Below are 17,939 nucleotides of genomic sequence, written 5' to 3' on the forward strand. Positions count from 1 at the left end.
AATAATAAATATTTTAATAATTTTAATTACTTATGATTTACTGATACAAATAATAATAAAAAAACAATATTATAAATAAAATAATAAACATTTTTAATTATTTTACTTACTTATAATTTACTGTTATAAATAATAAATAATAATAATAATAATAATAATAATAATAATACTTTAGCATTTTAATTTTGAACTTTGATCAAAGAAACTTACAGGCAAATAATTATTTGAAATGTTTTTAAGGCAAAATGCGAGGTTTGTTTATTATGTCAGAGGAAATTATAAATATAAAAAATTATATAAAAAATAAAAGCCAAAAGATTATAAATACTAATACTAATAATAATAATAAATATTTTAAATTATTTTAATTACTTATGATTTACTGATACAAATAATAATAATAAATAAAAAAACAATATTATAAATAAAATAATATACTTTTTAATTATTTTAATTACTTATGATTTACTGTTACAAATAATAATAATAATAACAACAATAATAATAATAATAATAATAATAATAATAATAATACTATAATTATAGCATTTTAATTTTGAACTTTGATCAGAGAAGCTATAACAAATAATTATTTGAAATGTTTTTAAGGCAAAATGCGAGGTTTGTTTATTATGTCAGAGGAAATTATAAATAAAATTATAAATATATATATATATATATATATATATATATATATATATATATATATATATATATATATATATATATATATATATATAAATAGCCAAATAATTATAAGTAATAATAATAATAATAATTATTATTATTATTTTAATATTTTCAAATGATTATAAATAATAATAATAATAATAATAATAATAATATGGGATAATAAAATTGGTTGTTATTATTATTATTATTATTATTATTATTATTATTATTATTATTATTATTATTACTACTTTACATGTACATCACAGGGGTCATTGGGATTCCCAACATAAAAACAGTAAAGTCATTCTCATCAGAACATTAGCATTAAGGTCCTAAGTTAAGCTCAAATCTTCACAGCTAATGTTTTCTTAAATTCTGCATCCACAAGAAATTGTTTGGTCAACCGAATGATCACGAGCCATGTATACAACATACAGACGTCACGTCTGCACCTCACAGCCTTGTGTTCATTCACATCAAATTAAATAGGATGAGAACAAACAGGAAACTGTGAAGTGAATCAAAAAAGTGAAAAGCATTAATGGAAAACAATGAGAACAATGAACAAGTTAATAGGTTTGTTAGAAACAGCCTGACATGTTTAAACAAACACGGCACTGTATTCTCATAAATGCAAACAGAATCGATCAATAAGAAAACATACATAAAATCACACTGGACTAATGGCTTGACACGAAATGAACTCTTACTTCACAGACTGCCACGTCTCCTGCTCAAAGCCGCGATGAATGGACTGAGCTATCGACGACTCCATCAGGTCAATGTAGCGCACCACCAGAGGGACGTACAGGTCCTGGAGGTGCTTGTGGAACGTGCCATTGCACAGGTGAGCTGGAGAACATCAACCATGAATCAATAATATTGACTGATGTGCAACTTACTGTATACTACCAGGAAAAATATTTTGAGCAATGATATACTGCAGTAGAAAGACATTTAGAATGCTACTTGCTGAAATGTAGATTTTTAATTAATAATAATTAATTAATTAATGATTTAAACAACTACTTTAGAATAAAATATGCTTTCTTTATGGTGTTGAAAAACAATGAACTAAACTAATGAAATGCATTAGTGAATTTATTTGCATAACAATTGCAATGATTTCTGAACATAATGTAAACCTGGTTTTATTGTGTTGTGGAGATGCTCTTTTGCACACAAATGACTAAAGGTTTTTATAATAAGCAGCATTTTTGGAGTTTTGTTATGTTGTATAGTTTTATTGTAGAGGATGGTGGGGTAAGATGTGTCACGCTCTTAATCTAGCAAATTGTGGGTAATGTTTGCCACCTTTTTTTTTTAGAAAAACAACAATAGATGTTTATTATTATTATTATTAATAATTTTATTATTTTAGTTTATTATTTTAATAATAATAATTAATTTAAAATAATTATACATTATTGTTAACAACAACAACAATAATAACAATTATACATATTATTATTATTATTGTTGTTGTTGTTGTTGTTGTTGCTAAGTTAAAAGGATTCAAAATATTATATAAAATATATTCAAATATTTTGAAAATGATTATAAAAACAAAAAAGTGGGTAATGTTTGTCACCTTTTTAGAAAAAAATAATAACAATAAATGTTTATAAATAATAATAACAATAATTAATTATTCGATTGAAATGATTATAAATAATATTTTTTAAATAATAATAATAATTTATTTAAATTACTGTTAATAATAATAATAATACTAAAATAATAATAGTAATTATTATTATTATTGTTGTTTTTGTTAAAATTATCCAAAATATATAATATAAATAAATATAAAATAAATAAATAAATATAGTATATTAAAATATGTTGTTTTTGTGTAATATGTTTCTAGCTGGTTTATAAAAACATAAATTGTGGGTAATGTTTGTTACTTTTTAAGAAAAATAATAACATTAAATGTTTATAATAATAATAATAATAATAATAATAATAATAATAATAATAATAATAATAATTAGAATATTATTAATTATTTCAAGTAAATTATTTATAAATTGTATTATTTATTATTTACATATGTTATCATATGTTATTATTATTATTATTATTAACAATAATTTTAAAACAAATTTAAACAACTAAATTTATTTTTAATAATAATTATTAATTTAAATTATTTATACATTATTGTTATTAAAAATTTATAACTGTTGTTGTTAAAATAATCAAAAATATATAAAATAATAATATTAATAATAATATTATTATAAGTATCAATAACCATAATCTATAAATAATTTTAAACGACACCATTTATTTTTTAATAATAGTAATTATTCATTCACATTATTTATAAATTATTATTATTATTATTTATTATTATTATTATTATTATTGCTGTTGTTGTCGTAAAGGATCCAAAATAATTTATATAAAATTATTAAAAATAAATAAATAATAATGTATACATTATTTAAAACAACACAATTTATTTTTAATAATAATGATAATAATTATTCATTTAAATTAATTGTTGTTAATAATAATAATAATTATTATTATTGTTGTTGTTCTTAAATGATACAAAATATATTATACTCAAATAATCTGAAAATTTCCACTGTTCTTGGCTGGTTTATAAAAACGCAAATAAAACCAGACCTTGGAAAACGTTTGTAAAATGGACCCTTTTCACATTCTGGGTTTCTCAGAAGTGGAAATATATAATAAAATGCACAAGGTTGTGGTATATCTTTTATCATTCCATTATAGTGGTGAACAGAAACTACAACATATTCTGTATTTCTGGTGTTGCCATTTGCTCCAATAGCAAATAAAAAAAATCCACAATAGCATTTCTATGACTTTCAAAAAGAGTCAGAAGAGAGAAAGAAGAAAGAAATTTACCATCACTCCCTCAGCAATTGTATTAAAATGGTTTACAGTGAACTAGTTCTCAGTTATTTAACGTCAATGCGATAAAACACAAAGTATAGTGTTATAAATGTACATTTAAATGTACACTTATTTAAATTAAAATATATAAAAAACTAAAATATATCAAATATGTTTCTCATTTATGTTAACTGTGTTAAACGTTTTGAAAAATCATTCAGTTCTCATTTCAGTTAATTGCATACAGCCTAATTAGTTGTATTAGTTTACCTCTCATCTCTTCATTCATTTAATATAGTGGACAACATAATGTATGTAAAAAGTGGCACAGCTTACCCCCGTCTCCTATACATGTAAATGTACTCAATGTAATTAAACCACTTAGAAGGAAACAGGGGTCTGACAGAGAGAGAGAGAGAAAGAGAGAGATGCATGTCTCCTCAGGCATCATTAAGTGTAATTCCCATCTCTCTGTTCTTCATCATTAACACTAGCCTTTTTACTCTCATGGGTGTTCGAGCTCATTTCCCAACCATTTAACAATGATGAAACTCATTTGAGCATTTAGTGTCAATGTCACAACAATCTTTTTTTGTCATGTGCACACACTCAAAACTGTAAAAACCACGCACGACTGAAACGAATCCCTGTCTGAAATCAGGAAAATGAGGGACTTCATTCGTAATGTGTTGCAGTGTTAACCAAATGAGTCTCATTTGGTTGCTCTGAGGCTTTGAAATAACATCTGATGAATTCAGTGCCTAATTAAGACTCACGGTACACACTTTAAATAACAGAATTGTCAAAAAAAAAAGTTTGAAAAAGCCAAGGTAGCATTGAGATTTTTTGCACTCTCGTAAACAACTATTTTAATTGTCCCAAATAATACAACATTATTTAGACGATTTGAATAATGTCTCATTCAGCTAAGAAATTCATCACATTTCAGTCTCTAATTGTTTGGATAAAATGTAATCCCTTTTTATATTGCTCAATGAGCATTTTTGTATCTAATATTTCAGAAACATTTCATGTGTGCTTTGTGAACAATTATTAGATATTTTCCTGATAATAACACTGTGTCATGAACCTGAGAAATGATTCATTATTCTGTCATCATTCACTAAAAACCTCACCAATGCTGTTGAAAAATACACTAAAAACTGTAAAACTGTAAAATATTATTACAATTTAAAATTTTTTGTGAAAAGGTTCTTCAGTTGTTAAAGGCTCTTTAAGGAGCCATTTAGAGGATAAAAGGTTCTTCTAGTGCTGAAACCCTATTGTAATTCTTAGAATTTCCAAGGATCAGCAATCTCCACATAAAACTGATTGTGCAGACCAAACCGTAAGTCATAGAGACTTGAAACTTGGAAGGATGGTAGTACTCACATCATCTACAACGTCACCAAGGCTCGCCTCAATCGGCCTGATGGTGGCGCTACAGCGATCAAAAGTATGAAATTGCTCATGGCTCAAGTGTTTTATATCGCTGGAATCCTTGGCTCACACCGAATAAAAGCGTTCCTCAGATTTGATCATCACCCCGGCCAAATTTTTGGCCATTTTGGACCTACTTTTGCGAACTAGTCCTAGGTTTTTCACCCAATCAGAACCAATCCAGTGCAGAAAGATTCTCTTCTGAATTTTTTCTCAGAATTGTGTGATATAAACTCATAATTTTTACTTTTTTTTCTCAGTATTACATGATATAAACTCACAATTCTGACTTTTTTTTCTCAGAATTGCGTGATATAAACTCACAATTCTGACTTTTTTCTCAGAATTGCGTGATATAAACTCACAAGTCTGACTTTTTTTTCTCAGAATTGTGAGGTATAAACTCATAATTTTGACTTTTTTTCTCAGAATTGCGTGATATAAACTCACAAGTCTGACTTTTTTTTCTCAGAATTGTGAGGTATAAACTCATAATTTTGACTTTTTTTCTCAGAATTGCGTGATATAAACTCACAAGTCTGACTTTTTTTTCTCAGAATTGTGAGGTATAAACTCATAATTTTGACTTTTTTTCTCAGAATTGCGTGATATAAACTCACAAGTCTGACTTTTTTTTCTCAGAATTGTGAGGTATAAACTCATAATTTTGACTTTTTTCTCAGAATTGCGTGATATAAACTCACAAGTCTGACTTTTTTTTCTCAGAATTGTGAGGTATAAACTCATAATTTTGACTTTTTTTCTCAGAATTGCGTGATATAAACTCACAAGTCTGACTTTTTTTTCTCAGAATTGTGAGGTATAAACTCATAATTCTGACTTTTTTCTCAGAATTGTGAGGTAAACTCATAATTTTGACTTTTTTCTCAGAATTGTGTGATATAAACTTGCAACTGTGAGTTATAAAGTCAGAATTGTGAGATATAAACTCATAATTCTGACTTTTTTCTCAGAATTGTGAGGTAAACTCATAATTTTGACTTTTTTCTCAGAATTGTGTGATATAAACTTGCAACTGTGAGTTATAAAGTCAGAATTGTGAGATATAAACTCATAATTCTGACTTTTTTCTCAGAATTGTGAGGTAAACTCATAATTTTGACTTTTTTCTCAGAATTGTGTGATATAAACTTGCAACTGTGAGTTATAAAGTCAGAATTGTGAGATATAAACTCATAATTCTGACTTTTTTCTCACAAATGTGAGTTTGTATCTTGTATTTCTGACTTTTTTCTCAGAAGTGTGAGATATAAACTCGCAATTGCGAGTTATAAAGTCAGATTTTGAGAGAAAAAATTTGAGAATTCTGAGAATCTGACTTTATTTCTCATAATTGCGAGTTTATATCTCACATTATAGAAAAAAGTCAGATTAAAAGTTTTTCTGACTCTTTTCTCACACAATTCAGACTTTTTTTTCTCAGAAGTATGAGATATAGTTGAGTTAAATTTTGAGGGGAAAAAAAGTGTTATGTTCTCAGAATTGTGAGTTTATATCACAATTCTGACTTTAATGTGCAATTGCATATTATAAAGTCAGAATTGCGAGATATAAACTCCAAATATGGAGAAAAAAGAATTGCAAGATATAAACACAATTCAGATTTTTTTCTCCATATTGCAAGTTTATATCTTGCAATTCTGATTTCTCATAACTGCGAGTTTATACAGTATCTTACAATTATGACTTCATAACTCATAATTGCGAGTTTATGTTTTGTAATTCTGACTTTATCTCGCAATCGTAAGTTTATATCGCAAATTTTTGAGAAAAGAGTCAGATTTGCAAGTTTACATTTCACAATTCTGACTTTATAACTCACAATTGTGAGTTTATATCACACAATTCTGAGAAAAAAAGTCAGATTATAAGGTTTTCTAACTTTTTTCTCACAGTTCTGACTTTTTTCTCAGAAGTGTGAGATATAAACTCGCAATTGTGAGTTATAAAGTCCAATTTTGAGGGAAAAAAAAGACTGTTATGCTCTCAGAAAAAAAATCACAATTGCGAGATATAAACTCAATTCTAAGAAAAAAAGTCACAATTGTGTTTAAATAAATTGAGTTTGTCTCGCAATTCTGAGAGTTTATATCACGCGATTCTGAGAAAAAAGTCAGATTAGAAGTTTTTCTAACTTTTTTTTCACAATTCTGAGTTATAAAGTCCAATTTTGAGGGGAAAAAAGAGTGTTATGTTCTCAGAAAAAAGAAAAAATTGAGAGATATAAACTTAATTCTAAGAAAAAAAAAACTTTTTTGACTTTATAATTCGCAATTGTGAGTTTATATCACACGATTTTGAGAAAAAAGTCAGATTTGCAAGTTTTTATCTCGCAATTATGACTTTATAACTTGCAATTGCAAGTTTATATCCCACAAGTCATTTTTAATTTCATTTAAAATAAAACAAATGTTTATTTTGTAAGTTTTAAAAAAATATATGTTACAGTTTTTACTTTGTTTGAGATGACTTTTTAGGGTTTTAGATTTAGTTAACAATAATATTAAGAGCAATAATACGTTATTAATTAAAATATATATATTTTTAATTGTCAGTTTTTTGCAAAAGCGCAAAGTAGATATTTTCCTCATTTTTATATTTTTAATAAATGTATTACAGAAGGGAAATGAAAAGTGGATGGAGGAAACTATGGAAAAATTTAACCTTTCAACACTCTAAAAAAAGTTTTGTAATTAGACAGAATTTAAAAACAAAAAAGAATACATTTTTATGGTTTTGGTTTTAGTTAACAATAATATTTTTTAATTTTAAGTTTTAGCAAAAACTTGGTGAGTCTTGCACTTGCAAGTTTATATCCCACAAGTCATAGCTGCAAGAGGAAAACTCGCAATTGCAAGAAAAAAAGTCATGCGTCATAATTGTGAAATAAAAAGTACCTTTTTTATTTTTTATTAAGTGGCGGAAACAGGTTTTCATATTAGTTCTTCTAAATATAATTATAAGAAAAATGGAAAAGAACAGTGTAAACATGCTGCAAAACAACATAAGGTTGTGTAACTAATGACAAAATATTAATTTCTGGGTGAATTATTCCTTCATCTCAACCAGTTTTTAAATACTTGCTTACCAGCAGGCTTTGCTCACCACAATTCTACCTTTGAGATTTTTTAATTTACTGAGATTAATTTAGTGAGAACAGGGCAGCGGAAAGCAATACGACTGGATCCTCTACAAGAAAGTTCATATATGAAACAGTGTGGGAGTTCCCTATATCTTTTTGCCAACTGTCTGTGTTATTAGAGGCTGCCATTTCCATTGTCATGCTCCCTAGATAACCGACCATTTCTATTCCAAATCAACTGCTGTTTGAACGAGACAGTAAAGCAAATCTCTTTATCACCGTCGCAAATGTCACGCAAAACAATCTCTGTAGCTTCAACTTGGCTCTAGCCGCTGTTCTATCAATAGACCAAAAGCTCCTCGCACAATTAACTTCATGTTGTGAAGCACTCAAAACTGTTTGACGGAAAATGTCTTGTTGATACCGGTGCTGAGGAAATGTTGGACGCTCTGGGATTTGCAAAAACGTCTCCTCGGCAGGATTCAGGTATTCGCCCTGGCGAAATGGAGATAATTTACCCTCCAGTGCCACTAGCCGATCACACTGTATATCTAATTAGCGTGTTGACAATAACAGAGCACAGGATGTTAACCTGCTCGCCTAACAAGTATTGTTTTCCAAAGCGATACTGGTGCTAATTAGCGCACTTAGCAGTGAGAACATGTGAGCAGAACTTTGGACAAACGGGAGCGGAGGGGGGAGAAAGAAGGAGAAAGATAAACACTACATACGGTCAGTTCGGAGGAAGTTGTTGAGCAGCTGAAAGAGCGGGAAACTGTCCCAGGAGTCCTGCTGCTGGACGGCCAATGCTGCGTCCATGTCCACCGTGTATAGAGACAGGAAGGTCTCGGCGTGCTCACCCATCGTCTCTGGCCACCAGGAGAAGGCCTGCAAAATACAGACATGCATGAGCATACTGTAAAAAAAAAAACCTATTTGTTGAATCAACTTAAATAACTATCATTTTAAGTTCAGTCAACTCAAAAAAGTTTAGTAAACTTAAAATGTTAAGTTGTACAAAGTGACAACTTAGATATTTGAGTTGATTCAACTTAAAATGTTAAGGCAGCAGGGTAACAAATTATTTTAAGTTTACTCAACAAATTGTGTTTTTTTGTTTTTTTACAGTGCAGGTATATGGGTCGTATTTTATTATTATAGTTCATATTTTGAATTTATTTCATTTTTTTTTATTCAATGTAGTTTTATACATTTTTATTTATAAGTTGTAGTTATTTTATCTAACTAATGTTAAACTAAACAAAAAATGTATACGTTTTTTTATTTGAAATAAAATAAATGTTTATTTTGTAAGTTAAAAAAATATATATATATTACAGTTTTTTTTGTTTCTGTTTTTCTGTGTTTTCTGTTTCTGAATGTAAAAAAAAATAGCACTTCTATTGGGAATAGTGATTTTTTTTAATGAATCAAATTATACACAAACACAAAATAAATAAACAATAATTTCAAACTCACTTTTAAGACATTAAGTAAAAATTCCATGATTTTAATATTTTTAAATATATATTTCAACGCTCTCTAAAAATCAGGAAAATGACTTTAATTAAAAAGAGAATGAAAAAATATCATATTGTTTTAGTGAATAATGTTTTCAATTTTCAGTTTTCAGCAAAAACTTAGTGAGTCTTTTAATTAACTTTTTAAAGATAATTAAATTACATTTCTGTCATTCCATTGGGTACAGTGATTCTATTTTCAACAATCAAATTAGACACACAAAATAAAATCTTTTTTTTTAAACTCTTTTTTTAACTTTTAAGTTCAAAGTAGAAATTTGCAATGCTTTCTAGAAATCAGGAAAGATTCTTGTAATTAAAAAGACAGAATTAAAAAAAAAATGTATGGTTTTAGTTTTAGTTAACAATATTTTTTTAATTTTCAGTTTTTAGCAAAAACTTGGTGATCTTGCACTTATGAAAATAAGAGAAACAGGTGTCAATGAACTTTCTAAAGAAAATAAATTGTTTCTGAATTAAAATGAATTAATTAGTAATTTTGTAAGTGAAGGAAAATTAAAATCTCTGAATGGAGGAAATTATGAAAAAATGTAACCTTTCAACACTCTCTAAAAATCATTTTATTTTGTTTGAGATAACTTCTTAGGGTTTTAGTTTACAATAATAACTTTTTAATTTTCTTTTTTTGGGGCAAAATCTTGATGGGTCTTGCACTTGTAAAAACAAGTCAAACACATGTCAATGAACTTTTTAAACTCAGATTTTTAAGATATTTTTAGGTGCAAAGTAGAAATTTCTGTGATTTAAATACACTGGGAAATTAAAATGTCTGAATGGAGGAAACTTTGGAAAAATGTTATCTTTCAACACTAAAATTCAGGAAATAATGATTGTAAATAAACAAACATAGAATAAAAAAAAATATATATAGTTTTAGTTTTAGTTAATAATTATTTTTTACTTTTTAGTATCAAATTATAAACAAACACAATAAATAAAAACCTCACAATTTTTTATATTTGATGTATTTATTATAGAAGGGAAATTTAAATGCCTGAGTGGAAAATTTTAAAAATGTAAGCTTTCAACCACATTCAGATATCAATAAATTATTTAAAAGAAAAAAAAAGTTTCTATTGCGGACTGTGATTCTTTTTTCTCAACAATCAAATTATACACAAACAGAAAATACATTTTTAATTTATAATTTTTTTTAAAAGCAAAGTAGAAATGTCCCTGATTTTAATATTTTATGGAATATGGAATATTATATTTTATTTAATATTTCAGGAAAAATCAGGAAAATTATTGAATTGAAGAATAAAACATTTATTTTAATTATAAATATTTAATTTTAAATTTTAAATATATAATAATATTATAAATAACAGTCTATTTTAATTTTAAATATATATTATTTAAAAAAAAAAAACTTTTTTTAGATAATTAAATACATTCTTCCTTAAAATCATCCTCATGGACATGGAAGAATCACTCATTACTTTGTAAAATGCTGGAAATATGCTATATATTCAATACATGTGCAATCACATAATCACAAACAACAATGCCAAACGCCAAAGTGTAACAACAGAGGGAAACTGGGTAAAATACTGAGAGCTAAACACGGTATACACTTAAATACTAACAACAAAGCACAACAAAACATGGAAACGATGAAACTAAAGCCAGCAGAAGTCAAGCAATACAATGAGACCTTGAAAAGAAGCACAAAAAGATGGAGATAAATACAGACGGAAAGGAAAGCTGCTTTTGAGCCTGAACGCTTGCTTAGTCTCTAAAGCGTTACTTCTAAAAATAATCAATGTATATAATTGAACAAACCCATAACTTTAAGTATTGTGTGCTACAGATCTACAAATCTAATTTTAAATTGCACTTCTCCACTAAAAAAGGGATCCATATTTAGGAGCCAGAATATAGTAGTTAAATTAAACAAATAAAAATGTATATTTGGAAAAAGGAAAGTCTGCTATCAAAAAGACTAAAGATCAAAATGAATGATCCATCCACGTGTCTTTTATGGCGGACTGCAGCAGACCAGAGCCCATCAATCCTGCTGAATTCTCCTGAGAAAAGGGAAAAAATTCAGCGGCGTCCTCCCACATTGTGTGGAGCTTTATTGTCTGCCAGTATGTGCATTGAAGGCCCTTCTGAAAAGAACCAAGTCTATCAATGCATTTCACTCTCTTTGCATTCTTCCACAAGCTGATTCCTGGGGACGGCTGCAGCGAACTTAATTGAGAGCGTCAAAGAAAGCCAGTCCATGTTGTCTTGTATTCTTTACGCAGGCGCGCGAGCCAAGAACTTTCCGTCCAAAGCGGTCGGCATCGAGCAACGGGGATAAAAGTGCAATCAGTCACAGCGAAGAATATGCGGTGGAGAGGAGAATGCTGACTTATTGAAGGGTGCTATTGTGTATGGATATCCGATTGTGTGTGTGTGTGTGTGTGTGTGTGATCGTCACTCTTGTCTGACTTGATGTTTTACAGTCGCTGGCCTTGAGGGAGCTTGTCTTCGGGGCTTTCAGAGGCAGGTTTTGAACGGCGTACAGCTGACATACAGCAAAAACGAGTCCTTTACTACTGTATCTGTTTCAGTTTAAAATATATTTAAAAAACGCCTTCAACCATTAAAGTTAGAAAAAGACATTTTTAATAACTAGACTGGACTCTTTTTTTGTTGCTGCTATGAATGCGTCTGGATTGTTGGCTAGTGGTGAGTTAAATTGTTAAATAACTAGTCGAACTGGAAAATATGTTTTGCACATTGCTACTTCACAGCTTTCTCTTATTTCATCAAATACGTTACTGAAAATACAGATTGATATGTTATCTAAAAATGTCCTTTCAAGAAGATAGAATAAAAAAAGACAGCGGACGTATAATTGTGTATGAGCATTTACATTTATGTTTGCAGAAAGGTTCTTAAATAAACTTGAAGCTAGATTCTCAACATGTACAAACACACAGTTTTTATCCTTGTTATAATATATCCACAGTTAATAATTAGCATAATACACACCCAAACCATCTCAATATAAGTTTTTTTTGACAGTCTTTGCCTAGATTGTACGTGATTTGCCACATTTTTACGGAGAATTGATTATTTTTTATCTTAAATATAAATATTGCATAACATATTAATAGAAATATTTAGATAATATAAAATAACTTAATATCTTTAGTAATTATAACATTGCATAACCAATTTATTTATTTATGAAGTGCCAAACAGGAACTAATTATATACAATCTGAATATAAATTAGAATATATAGTTAAGTCTGAATATATAGAAGTAAATGTGAATATATAGTTATAAATCAGAATATAAAGCTAAAAATCCTTATATATAAATGAAAATCAGAATACATAGAAGTAAATCTGAATATATAAATCTAAATTAGAACATATAATGGTAAGTCTGAATATATATATATACGTAAATGTAAATATATAGTTTAATCAGAATATAAAGAAAAATCTTTATATATAAATCAGAATACATAGAAGTAAATGTGAATATACAGTTATAAGTCTGAATGTATAAATATAAATTGCATTATGTATATATATATGTCTAAATATATAAATGTACATTGCAATATATAGATATAAATCTGAATATATATATATTATATATAATTGTAAATTGTAATTATGTAGTTATTCTGAATATATTCTGAATACTATTCTATATAGACATTAAATTGTGAATATATTATTATTCTGATTACATAATTTAAAATATAGTTTTGAGTTTGAATATATAAATGTAAATTGTGAATATATAGTTATACTTCTGACTATATCATTTGAAAATATAGTTATGAGTTTGAATATATAGTTATTCTGACTATATAATTCGAAAAATAGTAAGGTTTGAATATATAAATGTAAACTGTGCATATATAGTTATTATTCTAACTATATCATTTGAAAATATATTTGAGTTTAAATATGTAAATGTAAATTGTGAATATATAGTTATTATTCTGACTATATAATTTGAATATATAGTTATGAGTTTGAATATATAAATGTAAATTGTGAATATATAGTTATTCTGACTATATAATTTGAAAAAATAGTTAGGTTTCAATATATAAATGTAAATTGTGCATATATAGTTATTATTCTAACTATATCATTTGAAAATATATTTGAGTTTAAATATATAAATGTAAATTGTGAATATATAGTTATTATTCTGACTATATAATTTGAATATATAGTTATGAGTTTGAATATATAAATGTAAATTGTGAATATATAGTTATTCTGACTATATAATTTGAAAAAATAGTTAGGTTTGAATATATAAATGTAAATTGTGCATATATAGTTATTATTCTAAATATATCATTTAAAAATATAGTCAAGTTTAAATATATAAATGCAAATTGTAAAAATATCTAGTTATTATTCTGACTATATAATTCAAAAACAGTTATGAGTTTGAATATATAAATGTAAATTGTCAATATATAGTTATTCTGACTATATAATTTTAAAATACAGTTAGGCTTGAATATATAAATGTGAATTGAATATATAGTTATTATTCTGACTATATAATTCAAAAACATAGTGATGAGTTTGAATATATAAATGTAAATTGTGAATATATAGTTATTATGACTATATAATTCTAAATTATAGTTGAGTTTGAATATATAAATGTAAACTGTGAATATAGTTATTATTCTGACTATATAATTAAAAATATATAGTTAGCAGTTTGAATATATAAATGTAAACTGTGAATATATAGTTATTATTCTGACTATATAATTTGAAAATATAGCTAGGAGTTTGAATATATAAATGTAAACTGTGAATATAAAGTTATTATTCTGACTATATAAATCGAAAATATAGTTAGTAGTTTGAATATATAAATGTAAATTGTGCATATATAGTAGGGCTGTCCCCGAATAGTCGAAGATTCGATGCATCGATATGCGGAGCCTGATTCGACCACCGATCTCACAGTCGAATCTTCGCGGGTGAAACGAGCATCATACCATTTTGCCAATATGGGGGTGCTCAATGTCTAATTGCACACAGAACTACTGGTTTTGTACGGTTATATTAAGTTAAATACACCCTTTGATTATGATAATGCAGTAAAAACAAAAGTGAAAAGAAAGAAGCGTTCAATAAATATTTTTAACGTGTTTGTGAATAAATCCAAACACCCCTGTGACTAATTTAATTTTCACTTTCCCTGATGCATGACGAGATGAGGACCATCTTGACGGCAGGGATTAGGCGGCGATCACACCGAACGCGTTTTTGCAGTGAGAGGCGCCTCTTTTGAATGGTTTTCTGTTGGCAGTGAGCGTTCTGCACGCTGTTTATGCGCCCCCGGCGCCTCGCGTTTTCGCCGCCTGCTGCGCCTCGCGTTTTGCAGGAGCGCTCCGAGCGCCTGAAGTTGAAAAAAAAAATCAACTCTGAGCGGAAAAACGCCCAACGTCATTCGCGTTCTTTTCCATTGTCCAATCGAATGAATGGAGAGGCGGGCCTTCTGTTGTGATGGCGAAAGTTTACCGTTGCTTAAAAAGTCCGGAGACTGCAAGAAATGGAGGAGAAACCTTTGGTGTCTATCGTGGGTAACCCGGAGCTGTATTATTTAGGGTTTCTGCTAATATGACAGTTTACTTAACAGCAAAAAACTAAGATTTTAGAGCGCTCGCGCTATAATCCTTTGAATTGACTGACAGGACAGCTGTTTTGGTCGTTGCTTAGCAACATAAAAAAACCGCAGCACACTGCTCTTTCATTAAAAGTCACCAAAAAAGGCAGTGCTGTGCGCCTCGCGTTTTTAGAACTAAAAGACGCGTTCTGTGTTTTTATTTAAACCTAAATAAGTTTGTCTGTCAGTTGGCAGGCAGTTTTGGTCGCTTATAAAATAAAAATAGTTTTACCCTCCTGCTGACTATAGTGTCATGCCCCTCCCAACCCATTCACACACGCACATAAGCCTAGATGATTCGACTATCGGTCGACTATAGAAAGATTCGAAAATTCTGATTCGACTATGAAAACTCATAGTCGGGGACAGCCCTAATATATAGTTATTCTGACTACATCATTCAAAAATATAGTTATGATTTTGAATATATAAATGTAAATTGGGAACATATAGTTATTCTGACTATATAATTTGAAAATATAGTCAGGAGTTTGAATACATTAATGTAAATTTTGCATATATAGTTATAATACTGACTATATAATTTGAAAATATAGTTGAGTTTGAACATATAAATGTAAATTGTGAATATATAGTTATTAGTTAGGTTTGAATATATAAATGTAAATGTATATAAATGTAAATTGTGCATATAACTATATAATTTGAAAATATAGTTATGAGTTTGACTATACAAAATTAAATTGTGAATATATAGTTATTATTCTGACTATATAATTCTAAATCGGAACACATATTTATAAATCTTGAACATATACATGTAAATTGTGAATATATAGTTACTATCTTGACTTGTAACCCAAAGGTTGCGGGTTCGAGTCTCAGGTCCGGCAGGGATTGTAGGTGGGGGCAGTGAATGTGAATACCACGACTGAGCTGAGTCCCTTGAGCAAGGCACTGAACCCCCAACTGCTCCCCGGGCGAGAACAATGGCTGCCCACTGCTCCGGGTGTGTGTTCACTACTGTGTGTGTGCACTTAGATGGGTTAAATGCAGAGCACAAATTCCTAGTATGGGTCACCATACTTGGCCTCACGTCACCTCCTTTCCTTTCCTTAATTCTAAATCGGAATGTATATTTATAAACCTTGAATATAAATGCAAATCTGAATATATAGTCTTACATTCACATATATTAACAATTTACATTTATATATATTAAGACTTATATCTACATATTATAATTTAGATGTATATCTTCAGAATTATAACTACATATTCACAATTTACATTTACATATTTAGACTTATAATTATATTTTCTGATTTACTTCTATATATTTACATTTATATATTCATATATATATATATATATATATATATATATATATATATATTTTTAACAAAAATATCTGAATTTATGTATATATTCAGGTATGAAATAGTTTTTTATGCTGCTTATTAGTAAAAACATTAAATATTACTGCAATTTAAAATAATGGTTTTGTATTTGAATATATTATAAAATGCAATTTATTCCTGTGATGCAAAGCTGAATTTACAGCATCACTACTCCAGTCTTCAGTCACACAATCTTTCAGAAATCATTCTAATGTGCTGATTTTGCTGCTCAAGAACATACCTTATTATTAACATTTCCGTGGAAACCATGATACATTTTTTCAGGATTCTTTCATGAATAGAAATTTTATTTGAAATAGACATTTGTGACCCTGGACCACAAAACCAGTCTTAAGTCGCTGGGGTATATTTGTAGCAATAGCCAAAAATACATGGTATGGGTCAAAATTATTGATTTTTCTTTTATGCCAAAAATCATTAGGAAATTAAGTAAAGATCATGTTCCATGAAGATTTTTTGTAAAATTCCTACTATAAATATATCAAAATGTAATTTTTGATTAGTAATATGCATTGTTAAGAACTTAATTTGGACAACTTTAAAGGTGATTTTCTCAGTATTTTGATTTTTTGCGCCCTCAGATTCCAGATGTTCAAATAGTTGTATCTCAGCCAAATATTGTCCTATCCTAACAAACCATATATCAATAGAAAGCTTATTTATTGAGCTTTATTGATGTATATATCTCAGTTTTGTAAAATTTAACGTTATGACTGGTTTTGTGGTCCAGGGTCACATTTTTCTGTAACACTGTAAATGTCCATGCTGTCACATTTCATTAATTTAATTCATCTGAATAAATGTATTAAAAAGCATTCATTTTAGAATTTTTTCAAATACTAAAATCTTACATTCACATCCAATCTGCTTGTAAAAGCATTAATGATAAAATGAATGTGGTTCTCCAAAGAAAAGCAGCCGTGTATTTCATGCTGATGCTAGACAGCAAAACACAACACAGCATAAGAGTAAAATATAAAATCCTTACCTCTCTTCCCTAATGCATTTACAAACACAGAAGCAGTAGAGAGAAAGAGAGAAAAAAAACATGAGACAGACAAACATGTTTTCTTCTATTCATTCGACATATGCATTCATATGCATAGTAAACACTAAAACACTGTACACATTATATGTGACAATATTTTACTCCTTGCTTTCACGAACCGCGAGTGCAAAGATAATTTTACTAATGTAGATCCGCTCGCACCACGCACACACACCTTGATGTTTCCTTAGTGACAGCATGAGGGACATTTGTCTT

At 28.1% G+C, this 17,939-nt stretch overlaps 1 protein-coding gene across 1 annotated transcript in view; it reads right to left on the minus strand.

Moving 5' to 3' along the window:
- The window catches only part of cadps2 (Ca++-dependent secretion activator 2), a 132,141-nt gene that overhangs the window by 23,872 nt on the left and 90,330 nt on the right, over positions 1 to 17,939 (minus strand). The window contains exons 17-19 of the mRNA XM_073831643.1: positions 11,283 to 11,290; positions 8,824 to 8,980; positions 1,386 to 1,527 (exon numbers count right to left, since the gene is read on the minus strand). Coding sequence (XP_073687744.1) covers positions 1,386 to 1,527; positions 8,824 to 8,980; positions 11,283 to 11,290 — 307 coding nt within the window. The remainder of the gene's footprint in view (positions 1 to 1,385; positions 1,528 to 8,823; positions 8,981 to 11,282; positions 11,291 to 17,939) is intronic.

Source organism: Garra rufa, chromosome 25 (genome assembly GCF_049309525.1).
Source record: "Garra rufa chromosome 25, GarRuf1.0, whole genome shotgun sequence".
In the NCBI taxonomy this organism is placed as follows: domain Eukaryota; kingdom Metazoa; phylum Chordata; class Actinopteri; order Cypriniformes; family Cyprinidae; genus Garra; species Garra rufa.